General features: G+C 40.9%; 1 protein-coding gene across 1 annotated transcript in view; it reads right to left on the bottom strand.

Moving 5' to 3' along the window:
- MYO1E (myosin IE) overlaps nucleotides 1–25,915 on the bottom strand; it is a 143,653-nt gene that overhangs the window by 70,787 nt on the left and 46,951 nt on the right. Inside the window, exons 9-14 of the mRNA XM_089667664.1 lie at nucleotides 19,007–19,203; nucleotides 17,408–17,488; nucleotides 17,243–17,329; nucleotides 16,438–16,524; nucleotides 13,772–13,939; nucleotides 4,952–5,037 (exon numbers count right to left, since the gene is read on the bottom strand). Coding sequence (XP_089523790.1) covers nucleotides 4,952–5,037; nucleotides 13,772–13,939; nucleotides 16,438–16,524; nucleotides 17,243–17,329; nucleotides 17,408–17,488; nucleotides 19,007–19,203 — 706 coding nt within the window. The remainder of the gene's footprint in view (nucleotides 1–4,951; nucleotides 5,038–13,771; nucleotides 13,940–16,437; nucleotides 16,525–17,242; nucleotides 17,330–17,407; nucleotides 17,489–19,006; nucleotides 19,204–25,915) is intronic.

Here is a 25,915-nt window from a genome sequence, read left to right as displayed (position 1 = left end):
CCATTCTTCTTTGCAAAATAGCTCAAGCTCTGTCAGATTGGATGGACAGCAATTTTCAAGTCTTGCCACAGATTTCAATTGCATTTAGGTCTGGACTTTGACTGGGCCATACATGAATATGCTTTGATCTAAACCATTCCATTGTAACTCTGGCTGTGTGTTTATGGTTGTTGTCCTGCTGGAAGGTGAACCTTCAACTCAGTCTCAAGTCTTTTGCAGACTCTTACAGGTTTTCTTCTAAGATTGCCCTGTACTTTTGCTCCATCCATCTTTCCATCAACTCTGACCAGCTTCCATGTTCCTGATAAAGAAAAGCATCCCCACCACATGATGCTGCCACCACGTTTCACGGTGGAGATGGTGTGTTCAGGGTGATGTGCAGTGTTAGTTTTCTGCCACACAGTTTTGCTTTTTAGGCCAAAAAGTTCAATTTTGGTCTCATCTGACCACAGCACCTTCTTCCACATGTTTGCTGTATCCGTCACATGGCTTCTCTCAAACTGCAAACAGGATTTCTTATGGCTTTCTTCTAGTCACTCTTCCATAAAGGCCAGATTTGTGGAATGTATGACTAATAGTTGTCCTGTGGACAGATTCTCTCACCTGAGCTGTGGATCTCTGAAGCTCCTCCAGAGTTACCATCGGCCTCTTGGCTGCTTCTCTGATTAATGCTCTCCTTGCCCAGCTTGTCAGTTTAGTTGGACGGTCATGTCTTGGTGGGTTTGCAGTTGTGCAATACTCTTTCCATTTTTGGATGATGGATTGAACAGTGCTCCATGAGATGTTCAAAACTTGGGATATTTATTTTTTTAGCACCTAATCCTGCTTTAACCTCCTCCAGCCCACCATATAAGGCAATGACGGGTGGGCAGCGGCTCTCTCGTTCTGGGAAGACGTCATTTGATGTCCTCCTACTCTAGCTGCGCATGCACTGGGGGTACGCTGTGTCCCCAGGACACAGCGGATCATCGATCACAGTAAGGAGCCAATGACACAGGCTCTGTCACATGATCAGCTGCGTTCAGTCACAGGTGATCGCATGTAAACAGGAAATTCCAGTTATTGGCAGTCCTCTCCTCACCCTGATAGCATGTGCGGACAGGAGGGCCTGTGTGCGGCATTCCTCAGAGGGGACATCTACACTGATCATCAGGGCACCGATGATCAGTGCCCTGATGATCAGTGTAGCCCATCAGTGCCACCTGTCAGTGCCCATCAATGGAACATGTTCGTGTCCATCAATGCCTACTAGTACCCATCAATGCCACATACCAGTGCACATCAATGCTACATATCAGTGCCCATCAGAGCTGCCTTTCAGTGCCGCCTATCAGTGCCATATATGAGTGCTGCCTTTCAGTGCCCATCAGTGATGCCTGTCAATGCCAATAAGTGCAACTTATCAGTGCTTCCTCATCAGTGCCACCTATCAGTGCCCATAAGTGCAGCCTCATTAGCGCACATCAGTGAAGGAGAACAATTACTTATTTAGAAAATTTTAGAACAAAAACGAAGACAAAAAAACTTAAAAAAAAAAAAAAAAAAAAGTCAATTTTAGTTTGTTTAGCAAAAAATAAAAAAACCCAGTGGTGATTAAATACCACCAAACGAAAGCTCTATAGGTCTCAAAAAAAGGATAAAAATTTTGTTTTGGTGCAGTGTTGCATGACTGTGCAATTGTCAAATTGCGACAGCGCTAAAAGCTGAAAATTGGCCTGGGCAGGAAGTAGGTAAAAGTGCCCAGTAGGCAAGTGGTTAAACTTCTTCACAACTTTATCCCGGACCTATCTGGTCTGTTCCTTCGCCTTCATGATGTTCTGTTTGTTCACTAATATTCTCTAACAAACCTCTGAGGGCTTCAATGAACAGTTGTATTTATACTGAAATTAAATTAGACACAGGTTACACTCTATTTACTAATTAGGTGACTTCTGAAGGCAAATGGTTCCATTAGATTTTAGTTAGGGGTATCAGAGTAAAGGGGGCTGAATACAAATGCACGCCACACTTTTCAGATATTTATTTTTGAATAATTTTGAAAACCATTTATCATTTTCCTTCCACTTCACAATTATCTGCCACTTTGTGTTGGTCTATCACAGTGGTGGGCAACCTTTTTTTTTCAACTGAGCCAAATCTCGCCAAAACCACGATTGAAATTTATTTTGAGAGCCACATTTTTAAAACTGAAAATACATCCCCCATATAGTAATTCATCCCCCATAGTAATTCATCCCCCCTATAGTAATTCATTCCCCATATTGTGTCAATTCACTTACCTTTGCTCCGCGCGTTCCTCTCGCCGTGTTCCCGCAGTGTTCCGGTCTTCAGGGCGGACTGTGAGAGGAGAGGAGTTCGTCACGCTGCCCCGCCTACATCCTGACAGCCAATGTTTGCCACGCTCTGTAGTTTGCCCATTGCTGGGCTAGCTGCAGACTTCTAACTTTTGGGGCGGCCGCCCGAGAGGAGGGAGGGGAGCGGGCGCCCGGCACACAGAAGAGCCGCATTAAAGTTTGTAAAGAGCCGCATGTGGCTCGCGAGCCGCGACTTGCCGACCACTGGTCTATCACATAAAATCCCATTAAAATACATTTATGTTTTTGGTTGTAACATGACAAAAGTGGAAAATTTCAAGGAGTATGAATACTTTTTCAAGGTGCTGTAACAGGTAGAACAGAAAGCACCATTAAAGTGGTATTAAAAACATTGCTATCCTGCAATATATTTGTTTCTGGCTTTATGTGGTGGCTACATTTTATAGGCTTTTTTCTTTTATTTTCACCTGGTGGCCCTGCTAGTAATTGTTATTTTTAAACTTCCTTTAGACCAAGCTGTCCAGAAAAAGTGGCAGTTAGAGGGTTGAGACAAATCATTTAACATGGACAGGGGTGCTTACAATGATCAGCTTTTTTCTACTTATGTAAAACCTTTATCTCAAAGATAAAACGGCTTACGACAATTGATTGACAATGCTGCTGTCCTAAAGGTGTGTCTGTTTCTCCATCCAAAATTCAGACACCCTATGACAGGAAGTGTGTCACTGGCTGGATCAACAAGTGAAAACAAATCGAAAAAAGGCCTAAAAAAGAAAATGAATGCAACCACCACATCTAGGGATTGGCAAGCTGCAATATATTAAATGTTTGTTTTTGGGATTAATACCAGTTTAAAGTGGACAAAATTGCTGCTTTGATTCTTGAGCTCTGGCCGATTACTACACTCTTACTCTCCTCTACAAGAGACTCCTGATGTCTTCTTTTAGGTGTTCAGTTTGATTTGAAGCATTTAGTTTATAGAGCAACAATAAGTGCATACAAGCTTTGTAAAGTGTAGAACAAACTTTAGGAACAAAAGATTCTGGTTGCTTTTACGAGTGGAAGCTAAGCCACGTTATTTGCAGAACATTATTATTAATATTATACAGGACTTCTATAGCGCCAACAGATTGCTCAGTGCTTTACAATATAACGGGAGACAATACAGCAACAATACAGTTTAATACAAGAGGGAAAGGAGGGCCCTGATCCTTGGAGCTTACAATCTAGGAGAACATTAAGATTAGTCTTCCGCAATACCGCTAGGCTAGTAACTATACAATGTAATAGAGCGTTCAGATATACCTGAAGAAATAAATAGCACCAGAAAAGAGGAACAGAAGAGAGTCGTCTACCTGGGAGTTTTCAAACAGGATTGGGAAAGGCCATGGATGACCTATAGGCATGACCATGAAGATTGTAAACTAACGAGCAGGGCCCTCCGATTCCTCCTGTATTGGATTGTATTGTAACTCAACTGTCTGCCCATATACTGTAAAGAGCTGTGCAAACTGCTGGTGCTATATAAATCCTTTATAAATTATAACAATAATAATAATAATAACACAACATCTTTTTGAATTTCTGAGCAACATTCATGGGAATGCTGGAATCCATGGGTAATTATACTGTAAAATGAACTAACCCTTTAAATGCAAACAGTGTAAGTACATTAATTTGGACTTGGTATCAGTCTTTTGCAGCAAAGCTCAGGAAGCATGATCGCAGTAAAAGGAGCCAATTAGGTGTGTTGCAATGCAAGGAGCATGCTGATAAGAAGAGAAGAGTGACAAGATGAGGTTATTAGCTTGCGGCTAGTCCTCCTTGGTGTACAGTCACAGAGCTAGGATAGGGACAAGACCTGTAGGTGAAAATGAAACTGCAAACCGTGCTTTGTCAAAACTGTATAATACGTATGACTATATGGACAGACAAACAAATTCTTTTGCCAGGTAAAACAGCTCTCATAGGTATTTCTGCACTTCACATATCTGTGTACGAAGCTAGTTGCCTGGAGTTTTGCTTTCAGTAAATATGTCACAAACATGGGCAATTCAAACTGAGCAAACAAAAAATGGATAAAGAAAGGACCTTTTTTTTTTAGTTTTGAATAAATTTAAGAGGGATTAAAACAGCTGTAAGGTTTGGATAGGGAGATTCACCCTCTATTCGTTTTTACGGTTATCACAGAGAGAATGCCAAATTTCGGGCTTACACCAGAACAGGAATAATGGTGAAATTTCCCCAGTTCCCACTAGTTCTGAAGACAAACGGGGGATTACCTCCTACTTCCTGTTTTGGCTGTGGGACAGGATGTATAGGGAAATCTCCTCTATGGAACACAGATGAACGAAAAAAGGCTTTAGGCCTACTTAAAAATTGTACTTCCTTTTGTAATTTTGTTACTCGGCATTCAGTAAATATTTTAAATCAACTGGAGAACAGCTGGAGCCTTATTAAAATTACATTTTCTAAATACCGAGGCCTGCATGCACCAGTGTGATATACCCACTTTAAAAACCCCACCAATGGAAGATCCAATACATATTTTAATGCCCTAACCACCATCATCCTAGAATTTTCCTGTACTTGACTACAACTGTCTGGTAGAGGTATGACGGACAGGCAGTACTTACAATTGACTACTTTGCATCAGTTCAATGAGGTCTGTGAAGAGGACATCTCTGTTTCTTTCACAGAATCCGTCCATGTCATAAGACACCTACAAAACAAAATTAATTGAACAAATTTACTGTAAAGTGAAATCCTAACACTTTTATGCTTGCAGGGCATGAGTAAAGGGACACATCTGGATCTAGATCCTTCTTGGGTTACCCCAAAAGAGGTTATTTTAGGGTCAATGACAAAAATATAAAAAATATATATGCTTAGACCGTGCATCTCAATTAGACATTACATAAGTGCATAATCACGTAACAATCTCAAACTCCAGAACATAATTTGCCAGTTGTGTAGTGATTATTCACTTATATAAGGTTTATGATGTATAAAATATTTTTTGTTTTCATGGTAGTATACACACTAAAGACTGCTGCAACTATTTTAACAACTGGTATTTGATTTATAGTAGATATATGTTTATATCAATTAACACACTTGACACATACCCATAAGCGCAAGAGCACTATTAAAATACACACACACTTTAACTGCTTCCCGACTGCCCAATAGCAGAACTACTGCTACAGGGAGACAGGGCTGTGCAAAATCACACGTATTTTACGCAATTTTGCAGTACAGGGTGGTGGGGGGGGACCATCTGTGCCCTACCCGCGCCACCATTGGGAGCCTCAGCTGTTGATCACTGGGTCCAGGCTGGTGATTCCCCGCCGGCACCAAGCGATCGCTGAGCATCACTGACGGGGGAGAGGTCTGTATGTAAACAATACAGATCTCTCTCCTGTCAGCACCTACACACTGCTTTGTATGGCTCTGCATAGCAGAGCCATACAAAGCAGTGTGCTTACATAGTAAAACACAGCACACAGTAATACACACACAGCACACAGTTAACCCTTTGATTGCCCCAGATTTTAACCCCTTCCTGCCCAGTGTCATTAGTACAGTGTCAGTGGTTTTTATTAGCAGTGATCACTGTATTAGTGTCACTGGGGATGTCAGTGACAGTCAGTTCCCCCCAGTGTCAGAATGCCCACCACAATCCCGCTATAGGTCGCTAATCGCCGCCATTACTAGTGTAAAAAAAAAAAATTCCAGTAGATATACCACCATTTGTAGAAGCTATAAATTTCACATAAACCAATTAATTTACATGTATTGGGATTTGTTTTAGCAAAGACATGTAGCAGAACACATTTTGGCCTAAATGTATGAGGAAATTTGATTTTAATCTGTTTTACAGGACATGTTTAATAGCAAAAAGTCAAATAGTTTTCTCAAAATTGTTGGTGTTTTTTTGAGTATAGTGCAAAATATAAACCACACACAGGCGATCAAACACCACCAAAAGAAAGCTCAATCTGTGGGGAAAAAAGGACAAATTGAATTTTGGGTGCAGCGTTGCATGAACACACAATTGCCAGTTAAAGTAACGCAGTGCCATATCACAAAAAATGGCCTGGTCAGGAAGGGGGGTAAATCCTGTGGAGGGCAAGTGGTTATATTAATCAGCGATATCAACCTTAATTTGCCTTAAACTGCACCTTAGGTTCAAGTACACTTACTTTTGCAATCTGAAAAAGAACACTGCTAAATAAGGTTAGAATAACAATGGGACTGATTTCCTTTTCAGATAAATTCTGGACTGTATTATATTACCAACTATAGTTTTGAAAATCTTAACTACATTGTAGAACCAAAGGATGCAGGTGGGGACTAAACAAATAAAACAGCATTGTCAGGCAAGAATAGCAAAAAAGAACCTCTTTTTAATCCTACTTCCTAACATTGTAGGCCAGACAATGACACCATTCAATTAGAAGACATCAGTTATTTTATAAAGTGAATATGGTCATAGAAATATGGTAGTTTACATGCATTGAATATCCATATGGAAGATGTCACAGTGTCAGAAAGGTCTAATGCTTAGTAATCATCTCTTCCTTGGGCTATGAAACGTCAGATCCTCTCATCCTGGCACTGCCAACTGGCGATTCAAAAAATTTTATTGTTGGAACTTAAAAGGGAAAAAGTATAGTTTACTATTAGTTATCACATATATTGAGCTACTATAATGTTTATATTTATGAAGTAATTGTTATGTGACTTTGGCAGTAGTTGGATCGAACCAGGGACCATCTGAACTGCGATTGTGTGGTCATCCCTGTTCACCAGAAGTTGATCGCTAGATCAACTTCTGTCAAATGAGAATGTTTGAAAACTTCTTCGAACAGCTGCTGCAGCCACTGATCACTGTATTCTCACAGTTGAGTCCCATAATCAGAATGCAGTGTCGCCAATGAAGGAAATTCCTCCATCCACCTTGCTTGTGTGGATAGAGTAATCTGTGTTTTTTTTTGTTCAGCCTGATAGCTCACATATTTATTGTATGTCCAAAAGCGAATAAACTAGAGAAAATCTGGCTTTTCTAGTCTATCCTGCATGTCGAGGTGACAAGGGTAGGGAATGTAAAGCATTTTGGCTCCAGTGACTACTCCTTCCCTCTACCCTGTATGAACAGCGATCAGCAGCTTGTAAGTTCTCTCAGTTGCAAGGCTGAGTTCACACCAAAAATGCACGCAGTGTCCTTAGTGATTTCATATGCACAGATATGCTTGTGGCAAAAGAGGATTATTCATTATGTGCTGCAACGCAACACATTGGTGTGAATAGGTCCTTTTGAAACTATGTATCTGGTGTAAACAACCCCAATGAAAAGATCTCTGTAGCCGTCCCTCACTTCTAGCTATGTTTTAAAACATTTTAAGAAATATTTTTCACTTTTTAAGTGTTTATGAAATGTTGCAAATTAATATTATTATTGTTATTATTATTACAAGGTTTATATATAGTGACATCATTTGCACAGGGCTTTACATAATGAAGGGAGGCAGTACATTTACAATACATTTCAATACAAGAGAAATCAGAGGGCCCTGCTCGTTAAAAGCTTGCAATCCAAAACAGAATATAGTCTTTTCTCCAGGATTCAGTAGCTCAAGTAGAAAATAATACAAAATGTGAACACCCTAATCAATTGGATTATATTGAGATTTCAAGAAAAACCAGGCATCCTGAAAGGAGATAACTGCTTGACGTGGCTGCCTGTTTAACTAACCTGTAGAGCTCTGTGGATCAATGAGCTTTTATTGTAAATAAACTATTGCATAGATATAGCCAAAATACATACAGTATATACAGTAAATTCATCATCTAATGAACCAATACAATAGACTACCATAAAATTGCCCCCAAAAAATATGTTTTCCCTTTAACTGCATTTTTAAAAAGTGAAGTCACTGATCAGATTGTGTTGCCCTGCAGAGGTATTTGGATCACAAGACTGGCTTAAACAGAATTGCAGTTTAATTCACATGTAAGACAATGCTGTGTATGTATTTAAGAATTTAATTCAGTCAATTTAATATCCAGAGGATGAATAACGAATGGAATTATATTTGTACCTTTATCTGTACGCACTGTTATTTTAGGTATGTCTGAAATGTCACAATGATCAATGTCTTAAATTGGCGAATGTTCAGCTTTGTAAAGTAATGTAGCAGAATTATCGGATCGGTAAACTGTACATAAAGTGCCATTCTAAATCACTGTGTCACTATGAATTCCAAGAATGTGAACAGCCATTAACAGAGCTTTAATTATTTCTTGGCACTAATTAAATTTCCAGATTGCTTTGATTTATAATTTTCACTTAAGGCTGTGCTGCTGATAAAATTAAATCTGCTTTCCAGTTTTACTGTTGACCGCAACATGATTCTAAAGAAATGAGTGAGCAAGGCAAAGTGTAAACGTCTGTCAGCACATTCTTGGGCAATTAAACATAATGCATACACATAGGGAGTATTACATAAACACTGCAGCAGGTTTATTAGGATCCGGATGTCAGTACATAAAAATGAAGACACTGCAAAAAATCTGACCAAGCAGACTCTACAAAGATTAATTGTGGATTAATTCAGTTCATAAACACATACTGTGTAAAGTACTTTGGGATAGCTCCCCAGAAAAAAAAAACCATTGGAAAAGGAGGGGGGTGTGGCCAGGATCTGGACAAAGATGGCTGCTTAGTCACACAGCTTCAACACAGGATGGTCCTTCCTGCACCCTGTGAGGTCACCCAGCACAGCCAAAATGGGGAAACCTGATCAAAGCACCTCAGCAACCCGCTCCCGATCCCCAAGGGTCCTCGGCGCACAACTCAGCCAGAATATCCCTGAAATATTCAGATCCCAGCAGCGGGACATGGCAGCCTCTGCCCCAACCTCCAGCAGTGCACCACGCTCAGAGAGGGAGATCACGAGCCCGACCCAAGCCTCACACACCACCACATGATGCTGCCCTCCATACATCTAAACCCCCTGGAAGATCTATATGTAGTGGCTGCAGACATCAAGGAGACACTGTCGGCTGCAATATCTGGATTACACCAGGATGTAAAAGCTATAGCCTTGAGGCTGCAGGAGGTTGAGGAAACCACGCCATGACACAACTAAACAGGAGATGAGACTAACTACTGACACACATACTCAGTACTTACGAGATAATCACTGACATCTCAAAGATCTTGACAACAGAGGTCGCCGCCACAACCTGAGAATCAGAGGTCTCCCTGAGTCAGTTGAATCTGGTCATCTGCAATTGCCATCTTCAATTACCTACTGGGCAGACCTCTAGACAGGCAGATTGACATGGAATGAATACACCGAGCCTTACGACCCAGGGGCAGAGACACGGATCCAGAGATGTAATTTGCGGTGTTGTAAATTTCAAGCTAAAAGAAGAAATTATGTGCAGAGCAAGACTCAGGAGCAGCCTTCTCTACCAGGGAACAAATATCAAATTATATCAGGATCTCGCTCAGATCACCTTACAACAACGCAAAGATATTCGACTTTTGCTTGACCTACTATGGAAACGAGAGATACCATTTCACTGGAAATTTCCCTTTTGTTTATCTGCAGGCAATGCCAGCTGCACAGCACAACTGAGTCTTACTTGTAAGGATAAAAGGCATACAAGTGAGCGCTAAGGGTGAGCTGCTGTAACACCGAAAGGCACCAACAACCTTTTGAGACCAACTGATATATTAAGGTGCAGCGCTAGAATCATAAATTCAATATAATGCAATCAATAATGAAATTATCCAAAATAGTCTTGATGATATATAAAGTGCAGATAGTGTCAATGTAAGTGATGAATCAATCAGCACAGATAAATAAATAAATAAAGTGACAACAGGAAAAATGCACATCCAAAAAAGGTGAAACCGGTGCTAAAAGTGTCAAAGTCTATATATTGATGTATAAATAAACGTGAAGCTTCAGATAACGTGATCCTCTGTGTATCTTCTGGTGATGAAATAATAGAATTACGCACTCACCAGATGCATAATTCCATCATGCATTTGAGAATAATTACATCTCAGTGGGCCAGCTGGATCCTCTTATGGACGCCTCTATCCTGGTATGGACTTCCCTCTGGGTCATCAGTGGGCTGCAGCACCTCTCACCTAATTTCACAATGGGCTCTGTGGGTGGTAAGGCTCTATACGCTGGTAAAGGACTCCATACATGAAAACACCTCCAGATCAGTCGTTTGCGAAAACTCCTCCAGAACATCCACAGTGCTCCTCCACCACTAGAAGGGACCCGCAGGACGGAGCAGCCTGAACAAGTATAGAGGAAGCTCCAAGTAAACTAGACTGAGGGGGCGGATGAGGACACTCCGGGGGGTTGTAAAGGCGAACACAACCAGCTCTCTCACTGCTGCCTGTATCCGGGCTTCTACTATAAAGGCAGCCGCCTTCCTGACTGCACTGACGTCCTACCGTTCGGTGGTAGGAGTCAGGAAGGCGGGCTGCACAATTTGGGGGAAGCCAATTACTTTAGCCAATATATACAGCCCTAATTCGGCTCAAGTAAGCTTTCTCCGTAACATAGCTACACTCTTAGCATCATTTCAATTTGTTATCCCTATCCTCGGTGGAGACTTCAATCTAGTACTGCACCCACTTGAGGATACCTCCTCTGGTACCTCATCTTTGCCATATCGTGCTCTCCGACAGATCAAATTGCAACTGCAGGATTTACTACTCCATGATTCCTGGCACACTCTCAATCCTAGGAGACAAAGACACACAATGGCTACTCACGAATCGACTACATATGCATCACACAAAAGACCTTCAGTTCTTAAAAACAACTACAATTGAACCGATGTTCATATCGGATCATCATCCTATTACTATGACTGTCAAATTCCCAGAACGGTCTTATACCAAAACATGGAGATTGGACACTACTTTTCTGACTGATCCTGTGAATGCAAACACCATCCGCCCACATATAGAGACCTACTTTGAAAACAATACACCTGATACTAGCCCCCTTAATCAATGGGAAGCCCACAAATGTGCTATACAGAAATCTCTTCTAGCTATGGCAGCAACATGCAAATGAATCTCACAAGAATCCATCAATGCTCTTTAAAAAAAAATACAGACCTTAGAAAAAACCCACAAATTGACACTTGCACGACAAATCCTCACAGACCTGACACGCTCGCTCTCTTTTAGCTGAGGAACTAGGATGCAAAATTCGATGTAAATAGACGTCATCTCAAAAGCTCTTTTATGAGTTTAGCAATAATAGTGGGAAATTCTTAGCGAGAGCTCTACAAGCCAGAAAAGCGAACACCACGATCAGAAAAATACGCACACCACACGAGCAAATGCTTACATCCAACGATGAAATTGCAAACCACTTTACACAATTCTATGCTGAGTTATATATCCTTCCCCCTGAGAAACGGCCCTCTGATGACAACAGGCCACACACACTAATCCTTGAAGAATTCCTCCAACACTATAGTTCCAAACAAATCTCCCGTCAACTGGCTCGTAAGATGGATGGGCCACTAAAGCTCGAGGAATTCGCACTAGCACTCAAGCAAACAAAAGTAGGGAAAAGCCCAGGCGGCTTTTCTGCCGCTTATTACAAAACCTTCTCGGATCTACTGGCACCTTCATTTCTACGACCTTTCAACCTCTTGTCCAAACCAACCCCTCCACAACATAACCTACTTGAAGCACACAACTCAGTCATTCCCAAACCAGGTAAGGATGCAACCGCAGCGTCAAAATATAGACCAATATCGTTGCTGAACATTGATATAAAAATATTTGCCAAGATACTTCATCATGGGTATGCTGGCTGCACTTTCATCTTCTGAGGACTATCCCCGGGAAATGAGAACCCCCCCCTCCCCATTAGGGCTGGAACTAGAGTGGTAACCCAAAACACATACATTACTCTCCAGACCCTTGGGAGACTATCTACTTCCACTGGATGTTTTATGCCAAAGAATGGGACAGAATAGTCTGCACACTCCGAATATACACTATGAAATACCACTCTCACCCATAACTTCCTCACAAACATAAGTACGTAGCTACATGAAGAAATAATAGAATAATGGCATATTAACCAGCCTATGGTGGTAGACGCACTCCCCCCACCCCCCTTTTTTATATACTCTTCTCCCTATTATAAGAATATCCCCTTCAAATCCAGGCCACACACACACCATTATTATTCTCACTCTTCTGAGACTTGATACTGCAGGCCACGTACAAGTCCTGGCAGACAACCCTCTACGGCATTTATAGCAACCCTGTCACTTAAAGATACATTATTTAACCAAACTCTGACATAACTCGCCTATAGACAACTTTGTGTTTGACAGTTAAATTTACAGTTATATATGCAAGTTTACTTTACTGCCTCCAACTAAATCTTTATCACTATAGGGGATATCTAGATACCATATAGATAGATACTCTGGAAATACTTTGTATTTGGGGGGATTTCCCCTTCGCCCCCCTTTTTTTGTCTTTCCACTCACATGTTTAGCACTCAAGTGCCATAAGACATTTTATTACTGTAATTAGTTGGTGTTTGGCATTTAACAGAATGCTCTCTCTCGATTTTGTGTACCCCACCCCTATTAAAATTCGCAAGAAAAGTGGAGGTAAACTTTAAATGCTTGTTTACATCTAGGAGACCAGAAAAAGCAGTTATAATTTCTTAATCCTCTGCTGCTGCAGGTTGTTCCACACAGCAAGATCAGTCTCGCTCATCCTGTTTTCCCGTATGCTTTGACAGTTCGATGCCCCTGACATCTTTAGGAGCAATGCAGAGCCAATAGCCCTACACTGCAAGCTGAAGGAGAGTCCACTGCTGGAGCGTATGAGAATTCAGGAGAGCCTCATCCTCCGGGGCAGCAGTGAATCCGGTAATCAAGGCCCCTTTCACATGAGGGCAGAATATGCTGTTCTCAGCAGGGGATCGGTCCGCTGATCCCCTGTTGAGTAGAGCAGAGTGAGTGGATGACAGGTCCATGTCTGCTCAGTTTCTGCAGAGCGGACATGGACACAGTTTGCTCTGCTCTATGGGCAGTCAGTTTACACCCGAGTGCCCTCTGATCTCATCCATCTAGATGTGGGGGAACAGATCCCCTTCAGTTTTTTTTTTTTTAACAGACCGGATTAGAGTTAGGAGGGTGTAAATGGACTCAAGTCCATTACACCCGCTGGTCCATAGTCATACATGGACCATTTGATCAGGTCCACCTGAAAAACTGACAGGCAGCCCCACTGCAAGGGAGGATTTTTACTTTTTCTGGAGCTGGGCTGTAATCGTTCAATATCACGTTTGAATCCAGTTAATATAGAATTCCTACCAAAATGATTTCTGCCTAAATATTTTTGCAAACTCATGCACAGCATTCAGACTTACCTTTCCAGCATAATGATGAACAATAAAGCCCTGGTTCCAGCTATTAAAGTGTTCATGGGTCCCCACAGCCATCTGGAGCTTTTGTAAAAGTGTCTGATCAGCCCCTTCTCCCACTGCATGCATTGTGGCACATACATCATCCAAGATACTCATTATGCCTGGTGGGTTCTGGAAGTATAAAAGAGTGGTACAAGACACAGTTATACTGAAAGTTAACTATTTTACAGAACCATCAATACTTCAGAACGGAAGATACGGTTTATATATCTGCCTTTACTATACACAAACAGCATCTCTGTGCAGTTGGATGTCACATCAATGGCCTAAAACAGAACCATTACCTGGAACAAAATATATATTTTTGAAGAACTATAGCACATCTAGACATAAGGGCAGCACTCAAAGATAAGTAGATATACATATCAGTCTGCATTGTGCTCTGCTGTATTTCAGATATCAGTTAAAAACATATTTAAAAAAATATAAGAAGTGTTTGCAAAAGTCATGCTCTCTGTTAAATTAAAAGGGGCTCCAGTGGCTAAGTTAACTTGATTGTCCAATAAGACAATTAAAATCTTTGATAAAACCAGTTTTTCATTTTGTATCACTATATTTTGTTAAAGATTGGTCTCCATTGTCTAAGCCACGGTTTGCATACACTGCGCTAACGATGGCCAACAAGTATGAAACAGCTATATCTAGTTTGGAATAAACGGTTTTATAACAAACATCAGTTTTTGGACATATAGTTAGCAATTGGGCATAAAGGTATGATTTCAATAGCTTTGCATAAAATAAGGAGCGAGCCCCTTATTTTCAAGATATGTAATAAGAGGGAGACAATCAATACGATCTGTTGTAGAAAGGCTCTACTGTGATTTATGGTGTTAGGCCTGATTCACACCTATGCTTTTTTTTTGTGCTTTTTGCAGAAACACAGTACAGTCTATTTACTATGGGTTCCTATGGGCAAGTTCATGCTCTTTTGAGCTGCTGAGTTTTTGGAAAGGGTCTGGGACTTTTTTTAAAATGCAAAACGTTGTGTTCTTGATTCAATAGACTTCAATGTAGATGCTGCAGAAAACGCAGGTAGTGCAAAAAAGCAAAGCCGCATCAAAAAACATGTAAAAAATGCAAAATGTACCGCAAAAAGCACTGCAAAATGGACAAAACGAATACAGTATTGGTGTGAACCAGGCATTAGGCTGCTTTCACACTGATCCATTTCTCTTCAGCTTTTGCGTTAAAAAAAATAAAAAATCGGAATAAAAATGTGTGACCAAGCATTCCTTTGGAACTCTTCACACTGATTTCTTGTGGGTCAGATGCGTTTTTTTTAAAATCCTGCTTGCTGCATTTGTGGTGTGGTAAAAAAAAATACCCTAAGATGCACCTCCCTATTGAACGCAAATGGAAAACATGACGCCTTAAAAATGTATCAAATGTACCCATGTTGAATTTTTGGGGCGGTTTTTGAGTCACATGTCCTGTAAAAAATACACTAAAAACGCACCTCCCCACTGAAATGAAGGGAAAACGCAGCAAAAACGCACCCACTTTGCGTCTTTTTCTGCCTTTTTGCTGTTGATCTGTGTGAAAGTAGTCTTAAAATAAAAACCACAGATTCATGGATTCTGTAAAAGGGAAATTAATTGTTTAGGATAAATGCACAGTATTTGAAGGTTATACATTAACATATATTAAATGTTTTTAAAATCTTTGTTTATTTTAAGCAAACATTTAAAGTGGTAGTAAAGTTGACAAAAATAAACTTCTCCCTGCAAGGTAATATCATAATGTGCTAGTATGCGCCGCAAACTAGCACATTATGAAAGACTTCCCTTAGAATGAAGCCCTCCAGCAGTGCACTGTCACTGCTGCAAAATGTTTCGATCTTCACTCAGTCTTCCTTTCAGGTTCGGGGGCTGCAGCTGCTTGAATGGCCAAGCCACCGATGATGTCACTTGTGCGCATGCGTGAGGGAGTTTCGGCCATGGCACACAGCTGCACTGAAGAAACAGCACAAGTATGCCATTCCTTCACTGGCTGCTGCACTAAAGAATATCTCCTAAATGGTGCACGTTTAGGAGATATTCATTTTACCGGCAGGTAAGCTTTATCATAAGCTTACCCGCAGATAAAAATATACAAATTGACTTTACTACCACTATATTACAAGACCTAATAAGTACTATGGCTTATCTAAACAGACAACACAACAAAAGCCACCTAGATACAAGTCTTCCTTGTGTTGATAATGGTGCATAACTGTTTAAAACACTGGAAAAAAGACATTAGATAAGCAATAACCAATTTCTATGAATCACTGCTTGACTCATTCACTTGTGTGCATGAATTTAAGCTTGAGCTTTTGGAGGTCTACAGCAGTAAGGAGACAGAGTACCATTTGAAACAAAGCCCAATGCTCGACAGAAGATCACATACTATTCATGTGCAATATTTCATGTATATTCAAAATTAGAAAATATTTGTTTATCCTTTTAGTCCTGTCTATGATAAATACTAATCTATCTATCATACATTACCTTTAAACCCAATGAACTAAAATGAGGAAAAGGGAATACATTAAACGCAGATTACCAGAATAGGATAACGAGACCTCACCTTGAGAAATAAAATAGACATATAATTTTTCCAACACTTACCACTTTATTCTCAATAAGGTCACACACAATTTTATTGTTAAAGTATTCTATTGGGGTCCATCGAATGCCTTCCTGAACATATTCTTCCTGAAATTCAAAGTACAGAAAAATTAAAAAGGTGTACAATATATTGCTACAACACTAAGAGCTAAAAAGTTAACATCTTATTTTGGTCAACCTGTGGTAGTCAAACACCACAACATGACAACAGCAAAATTACACTGTAAAATAATGGACATCTTGAAGTAACCATTCATAGGGGTGCCAAAATATTAAAAGAAGATGCCTTGCTGCCACCAAGAGGTTTCTCAAACAAAAAAGTATGAGGTTTTATTTTAAACTGAAGCATGGTTCCTTCCTTTGGCAATAAACAGTACTAGCTAGACCATCCTTCTTGTTAAAAAAGGTTTGGCTTCAAATGTATTTATATTCTTTTATAATATAGAACAGTTGTAAAAATAGATTTCCAGCACTAACACAAAGTGCATTTACAATGTAAAAACAGCAAGGCAACCTAATGCAACCACAATCCAGTTTATTGTATCCAGTGAAAGATTATTTGCACTGCCTTACTTGGAATGTTTTTAATCATATTATGTTGAAAGCAGAGGAGCCCAGCCGAACCACTAATCCAGAGAGGGGGCACCAGAAAAAGTCACAGAAAATCATTTGCTATTACATCTTAAATATTGCATATGCCAAGCTCCCATAACACCCAATAAACCTAAGCCCTTTAACACCAGCCCTCATCACAGATACTATCCTAACCTTCTAGAAAACTATAGGGTTAGGTCAGTTGAGTTACCTGTTCTGCTTTTAGTGTCAATTCTATAAATATTTGTTGCAATTTTTCATTCACAAAATTGATGCAGAACTGCTCAAAACCATTTTTCTGAAAAGAAACAAATACGTATGTTATTCAGATAAGTACAGTATACCAATGGAGCTACAGTCCTAAACTGTAACTTACCTGAAAAATCTCAAAGCCGTAAATATCAAGAACACCGATATTGTACTCCTCATGATCCTTCTCCATGGCTTTGTTGATGGACTAAAAAATAAAATATGCTATGTAAAGAAAACTGAATCTTAAGCTTTATTACCTACTTATTTTTGTGCTTTTTTTTTTTTTTTTAAATTGGTGACCATGCAGTAGCTATGTTACTTGCTTTTATAGTTTAAAATGTACCTCTTGGTTTTATATAAAGCAGAAATACAGCTATTTCTCAGGGGGTGCAAACGAAATGCTCAGCTAACAGGAAATTGGCAGAATGACACTCAAGGTTAGCTGTGCTGGATAGGGTCCATGAGTAGCTCATGATTGGGGTCCATAACTGGCTCATAATTGGCTGAGCTAGAGGAAGAAGCCGGGGACAGCAGTTGAGAAAGGCAAGTACAGCTTGGCAATTTTTTTTTGTTCGTAAGTTTGTGTGTTAGAAAAAAAATTAGCATATAACAAAAATCTACTTTAAAGCCGCATTCCGCCCAAAAGTGGAAGCTCCACTTATCTGCCTCCTCAGCTGCCACATTCGGCACCTCTTGGGGGGGGGGGGGGGATGAGGCCAGAAGTTTGCACCCCCCACAGCCCTCTGGCACACTTCACAGGTCTCAAGAGGATTGCAGCCCATTCACAATGCACAGCACATATGCAGTAGGAATCTGGCTGCACTGCTGGTTTCCCTTAATCAAGATGGCAGCGCCAGCACCTGACAGCTGATTGAAGAATTGGCACGGGGTGAGGACACAGCTGGACCCCTAGACAGGCAAGTGCCCTAATATTAAAAGTCAGCAGCTACGGTAGTTGTAGCTGCTGACTTAATTATTTTTTGGAGGAGGGGGCCAGAATACCGTTTGAAAACATGTGACTTTATTCTTCAATGCTACAGGAAGCTACTGAATATGAAATACAAGGACAGAAAGCAGCAATCAAGTGTAAACAAACAGAAAGTGGGCCATGCTCTCAAGGACTTACAATCTATGATCTATCAAAATCCATCAGTCATACCTACAGATCTTATATTTGAGGTTGCATGGATACCCAAGGTAGATGCAATTTAAATGCAAGAAAAACTTTGGCAATAAACTGAGGTAAGTCACTGGAACGATTCCAGCACCCGTTCTCCAGTGGGCAGAAATGACTGTATGCTCCCAGTCACCCCCATAGTGTGTATAGTCATGTCTACACACAGCAGCACCAGTGCTGGGAGAAAAATTTAAAGTAAAAACTGACTGGCCCATCAGAGAGCCAGGCATTGTAGAGACAGATTATGATGCACCTGAAAACCGTCTCTAACTATGGTGTTTTGGGGTTCAGACTTCTGAGTTTTTTTTTTTTGTTTTTTTTTTGGAGAAAAAAAAAAACAAGTACAACTGTACATAAAGTTAAAATTGACACGGGAAAGCATATGAACTATATTTACTTCTATACTAACTATATTTACTTCCTGCAATGATTAATAAAACAGCTGTATACTATAGGTTATCAGGACTACTATATTTCCTATAGCAAAAAAATAAAAAAAAAATATAAAAGCAATGCCATGGGTATGTCTTCTGAGACAGGACTTACTTCCACTAAGTAATCGAAAACCCGTGAATGTAGTGCTTTGGCAAGAGCATCTCTGGTATAGCAGGCCTGTTCCACATTCAAAGTCACGTTGATTGACTCGGACTTGCCACCCCACTTGCTATCCATCTGTCTGCTTGTCAACTTCTCTCTTAAGCGACTTTCATTTATCCCCAGGAGGAATGTAGGGAATGCCAAAACTGTAAACAAAAAGAGACCTTTACAATCCAGGACAAATATTCAGGTCAGTTCTGTATAACCATTCATGTGGAGTTCACAAATCCTATACAACACACACACATCAACAAGAACTTAGGACTTGTCAACAGCTGTAAAACTAAAAAAAAAGTACTGAAGTCATTTTTTTCCCTCGCCTGGCACTTTTACACAACTTCAGGTATACCACATACAGGTGCCCTTTAGCCCATATTTTGTTTGAACTAAGTTTCATTTACAATGGAATGAGAACAACTACCTAGAATTATAGTGGTGAGCTCAGACACCAGAAATTGTATTTTAGGTGCATCCAACTGTGTTTTCTAAAAGGACAAGTTTGTAACAGCTGTGGAGCTAAAGGAAGGATTTATAAAAATTTGAATGGAGGTCACACATCTGAATTACAGATTTTTATTATACTACATTACAAAGCTCCTAAGATTTCTATACAAGTGGGATGACAGGTTTCCTCTGTATGATACTTTTTTTTTTTTTTTTAATGAGCTTCAAAACACACTTCTTTTAACAGGACAGTATAGGCCATAATAATTTTAGAATACTGGAAACAATTTAAGAGCATTAAAAAGTACTTTACTTCCCCCTGGCCTTTCTTCTCAATTAATAACAGACTATAGAATCATTGTCTGCATATATCTGCAGACCACATTACTGCTAATGTTGCAACACTACGATGGAGTACAGTTAATACCGCTAGTAAGGCAAATTATGTGCTGTAAATTTATAACGATTGATTGCCTAATTTTCACAAAACAAGAGACGAAAATATCAATCTCACCGCTTAAATGAACAACGGTTTTCTCAAACAACACATACATCATATTGAGTTGTCCTGTGGTTAATATACTACATTTCATTTTTGGATAAATAGTCTGTGGAATTATTTGTTTCAACACAGCTGACCTTATTCCAGAAAAGTCTACAAAACAGCAGTACTGGATACAAAACCCCTTTTTATCAATCCAACCCTTGAAAGCAGATTTGGGGTTCAATGCCACGTTACTGCACTTAGAACTATTAAAATGGGCCAGTTTCCGTTATAAATGTATGATGGAGCAGGCATGACTTCTACATGCCTTTATCAATAGTAAATAAGTCAACTATCTACTTGCCTTGCTTTTATTATATAGGTGAGACATCAGCTTTTAAAAGACTATATTTGGTTTCAATTCATTAATAATAGGTAGAGGATAATGGAAAGCTAGAAAGCTGACCACTAGCGAGTCATCAGGCAGATAAGATTCACATACACTTCCTGTAAATCAGTATATTACGAACATGATATCCCCGATCTCTAATCTCAATGACTAAATGATAAAAAGGTCTAACAAATGGACCAATCACCATCCATCTCTTTGTTTCTTAATGTCCATTTTCATTGTTAACTGCATTCTCACATTAAAAAAATTAAATAAAAAAAGGCTTAAACAAAACAAAAATACAAGCAGAATGATTTTTTTTAAATGATAGAGCTCTGAATAGATTATTGGATACATATCCTAAATTTCCATCATACCATTTCCTATCGATCTAAAGTTATACCTAGAATACTGTGTGCTACAGTAGGTACCATTAGAATTATATAAGCTAACTGCTAACGTTTAGTGTTTTTATAAGAAACCTTTTATGTAACATCACAATACATTTTACACTGTACTATGAATCATCATGGATTAACCTTACTGTATGTACAATTCTGATTAAAGTTTTTAATTTCACCGGTAGCCTTGTTGAAGGGCGATTGGTTAAGCCACCTAAACCATACCGGCTATTTCTCCTGGTGAATGTAAATTGAACTTGACTATCCGCCATTCGTCTAGCGTGCTCTTTACTCTACTAAACTTAGATAAGTGGAATTTCAAACCAAAATTCATAGGAAAAGAACGTTCCAAGAAAGTTAGTCTGTTTTTCAAATCATTAGTGGGTCAAATCAACATTTGTTTTCAACCACAGAGACAAGGAAATTCAAAGAAACGGGATGGAAAAATTCTTACACAAATGAATTTCTAACAGTGTATGTGGTTTGTGTTTGGTAAAGTCTTTCATCCCAAAATCAAAAACAAACAAATTAAATATTTTGCATCACATTCAAATGTCCTGCAAATATTTCGTAGAAATTTCCTAAGACTTTTCCTAAGAATTTTGGTACTAAATTCTATGTCCAGCTTAACTGCTAGGAATCCAGAAACCTTCTCTTCGGGCCCATCGAATCTTAATAGTGAAGTAGGTCCGATGCTGCATCTGTCCCACGTCAGCTCTAAGTGTGAGACTGTCAGTCACCACTCTCTGCTCTGCTTCCCCAGTGCTCACTGGAGCGTTGGGCTGTGCAGGGGGAGGGAGTGACAGAATCAGGCTCTCAGTGCTTCGCTGAGAGGCTGAGTCAGGTGCCGCTCCAGACTCTGGGGTGTGATCCATAGGAAAAATACAGCCAAAAGAGTTTTGGCTGTACTTCTCCTTTAAAGAGCAGCCTCTTAACTAAAATATGAAAATAAATAAATAAATATATATATATATATATATATATATATATATATATATACACACACATACATACACACACACACACACACATACATATATATACATACACACACACACACACACACATACACAACTTAGTATACATTAGTATACCCCAACAGTTCTGTCAGAAAAACTTTACTTTACTTTCAGAATCAACATTTTCTATGGGACACTATACTACAAAATACTCCCACAAATGAAGGCCATTGATTGCAAACAAGATCTGTTAATTTACACACACAAAAAAGTATTTTTTCCTAACAAATTCACACGAGGCCATGTTGCAAAAATGAATACACCCCAATGAAAGTCTTAGGAGAAAAGCTAAATTTTAGACAACAAAATCCTAAATTAACAAGAATTCAAGTACAGGTAAGTCTAATTATTCATTAAACAGGTGTCCAGCAGATGGTTGATTATGAAAGGGCATTACTTAAAGAAATCCCCTTCCCATTTCATGCGGTCAGCAATGGCACAACATGGAAGAGAAACGTCACAAGGCCTGAGAAAGAAAATAATTTCTTTATACAAGATTGGTGAAGGCTACATGATGATCAGCAAAGCTTTACTTATCAGTCAGAATACTGGAGCAAAAGTGATACAGAAATTTAACAAAGATGGAATTGCAACCATCTCACAGAGACATCCATGGAAGTTAACACCTCAACAAGAGGGTCTTCTGATGAGAAGGGTTGAAGAAAATCGCCATGCAGGTTCACTGCAGTTAGCTAAAGAAGTAGAAAGCCAAACTGGAGTGATTGTTTCCCATGACACAATACGGCGTACACTGCAGAGGAATGGCATGCATGAGTGTCGTTCACGGAGGAAGCCTCTCCTAAAGCCCATGGCCAATAAAGCCCGCCTAGAATTTGCCAGGGCCCATGATGAAAAGACTGTTGGGACTCTGTACTCTGGAATGATGAGACCAAGATAAAATGTTTTTGGAACTGATGTCTTCAAAACTGTATGGCATCACAAACTGAGAAGTACAAAGAAAAATGCATGGTGTCTACAGTGAAACGTGGTGGCAGTGTCCTTCTGAGGAGCTGCACGAGTGCTGCTGGTGTCAGGGAGCTGCATTTCATTGATGGCCTCAGACTCCGACCGCTCCAGCCCTGGCAGACTGATCACACCAAAACCCTCAAACGACGCAGTCGTGCCCTGGAGCGACTATGGCGCAAAACAAAATCCCAACAAGCTTTCACCTGCTACAAATCTGCCTTCCGCACCTACACCTCCTCCCTCCACGCAGCCAAACAAGCCTACTTCCTGACCCTCATCAAGGCCCTCTCCTCCAATCCTCGCCGACTCTTCTCCACCTTCAACTCTCTACTCTCTCCACCCCCACCTCCACCCAGCACCTCACTCACCGCCCTTGAGATTGCCAATCACTTCAAAAACAAGATTGACACAATTCGCAAGGACATTGCCGCAACTCACACGCCCTCTCAACCCGTCCCTTCTCACACAGCTACCCCCTCATCTCCCCTCCCCCTCGACATTACCCACAGGGACTTAGTCACTGCTCAAACTCCCTCCAACCCCGTTCCCCCTCACTCAGCTACCCCCTCATCACCCCTCTCCCACGGCCCCACCACTGCTCTGACCTCCACTCCCACCCCACCCTACATTCCTCATACTGAAGCTCCCCCAACACTCCACACCTTTGACCTTACTACCATCGAGGAAGTCTCCAAGATCCTCTCTGATGCCCGCCTCACCACCTGCCCCCTCGACCCTATCCCCTCACAATTCCTACGACCTCCCTCCCCCTCCATCCTACGCTCCCTCACCCACATCTTTAATCTCTCCCTCTCCTCCGGCACTTTCCCCTCCCCACTGAAGCATGCACACATCACCCCCATACTTAAAAAGCCCTCCCTGGACCCCAATGACCCGAACAACCTCAGACCCATCTCCCTGCTCCCACTTACATCTAAACTCCTCGAGCGCCTAGTCTACACCCGCCTATGCTCTCACCTCAACGACAACAACCTCCTCGATCCCCTACAGTCTGGCTTCCGCCCCCTACACTCCACCGAAACCGCCTTACTCAAACTCTCCAACGACCTTCTAACCGCCAAAGCTAATGGCCACTATTTAGTGCTCCTACTCCTTGACCTCTCTGCGGCCTTCGACACAGTTGACCACCCCCTCCTCCTCAAAATACTACACTCCCTCGGCCTCAGAGATTCTGCTCTCTCCTGGCTCTCATCCTACCTGTCACAACGCTCTTTCAGCGTTACCTATAATGCTACCACCTCCCCCTCACTCCCCCTCTCTGTTGGGGTCCCTCAAGGCTCTGTCCTTGGGCCCCTTCTCTTCTCCATCTACACCTCCTCCCTTGGCCAACTCATACACTCTCACGGCTTCAACTACCACCTCTATGCCGACGACACACAAATCTATCTCTCAACCCCCCACCTCACCCCCTCGGTCTCTGCCCAAATCACACACCTACTGAGCGACATATCAGATTGGATGTCGCTCCACTTCCTTAAACTGAATCTCTCCAAAACCGAGCTCCTTGTCTTCCCCCCAGCCCGAACCCCACCCCCCATTGACTTCTACATCACATCCAACAACGCCAATATCAAACCCGCTCTGCAGGCCAGAGTACTTGGTGTCATTCTGGACTCCAACCTATCCTTCCAGCCCCAAGTCCAATCTTTAACAAACTCGTGCAGACTCCACCTCCGCAACATCGCCAAAATCCGCACGTTCCTAACCCCAGAAACCACTAAACAGCTCATCCACTCCCTCATCATATCACGACTCGACTACTGCAACTCCCTCCTCACTGGCCTGCCTCGCCGCTGGCTATCCCCGCTTCAGTCGATCCTGAATACGGCTGCCAGACTCATTCACCTTTCCAACCGCTCCATTTCCGCCACCCCCCTCTGCCAATCCCTCCACTGGCTTCCGATTGCGCAATGGATCAAATTTAAAATCCTAACACTGACGTACAAAGCTGTCCACCATACTGCCCCGAACTACATCACTGACCTAATATCCAAGTACCGCCCAGCACGCACACTCCGCTCCTCACAAGACCTCCTTCTCTCTAGTTCCCTGGTCTCCTCCTCCCATGCCCGCCTCCAGGACTTCTCCAGGGTGTCACCCATCCTCTGGAACTCCCTGCCCCAACCCATCAGATTATCACCTACTCTCCTCTCCTTTAGGCGCACCCTGAAAACCCATCTCTTCAGGGAAGCCTACCTCACCCCCTGCTAACTTGCTGACCTCCTCCACTCTTCCTACCACTCCATCCCCCACAGCTATCTCCTCCTGTACCACTGCCCCATCCCTTCTAGATTGTAAGCTCGAAAGAGCAGGGCCCTCGATCCCCTCATGTTTTGCATTGTATTGGTATTGTTCGGTCACATGTTCTGTCCCCCTTTGTAATGTACAGCGCTGAGTGAACTATTGGCGCTTTATAAATACTGTATAATAATAATAATGTACTGCTCTATATTGAAAGAGAAGATGCTACCATCACTATGTGCCCTTGGTTGTCATGCACTTTTCCAACATGACAATGATCCAAAATACACATCTAAGGCCATTGTTGTATTTCTGAAGAACAGGGTGAAAGTGATTCAGTGGCCAAATATGTCTCCTGATCTGAACCCAATCGAACACCTATGAGGAATTCTGAATTGACAAGTTGAGCATCACTCTCCTTCCAGCATCCAGACTCTAAAAGGAGGTCGTTCTTGAATGGAAAAAATATTGCTGTTGAAATATCTCAACAACTTGTTCATTCTATGCCTAGAAGACTTGGTGCTGCCCTTACAAATCATGGAGGTCATACAAAATATTAAATGTAGTAGTTTTGTTGTGGGCTGTATTCATTTTTGCATCAACTAATTTGAATAAAAGTGAAGATTTTTTAATCTAAGGTACAGTGGATATAAAAAGTCTACACACCCCTGTTAAAATGTTTCTGTGATGTACAAAAATGAGACAAAGAGAAATCATTTCATAACTTTAGCCACATTTAATGTAACCTATAAACAACAAACTGAAATCTTTTAGGTGGAGGGAAGTAAAAATTAAAAAAAAAACTAAAATATGGTTGCATAAGTGTGCACACCCTAAACTAATACTTTGTGGAAGCACCTTTTGATTTTATTACAGCACTCAGTCTTTTTG

Source organism: Staurois parvus, unplaced genomic scaffold (genome assembly GCF_062004578.1).
Source record: "Staurois parvus isolate SC_StPar_1 unplaced genomic scaffold, SC_StPar_1.0 ptg000054l, whole genome shotgun sequence".
NCBI lineage: Eukaryota > Metazoa > Chordata > Amphibia > Anura > Ranidae > Staurois > Staurois parvus.
The sequence above is the reverse complement of the archived record's forward strand: the minus strand, read 5'-3'. Positions and strand labels throughout refer to the sequence as shown.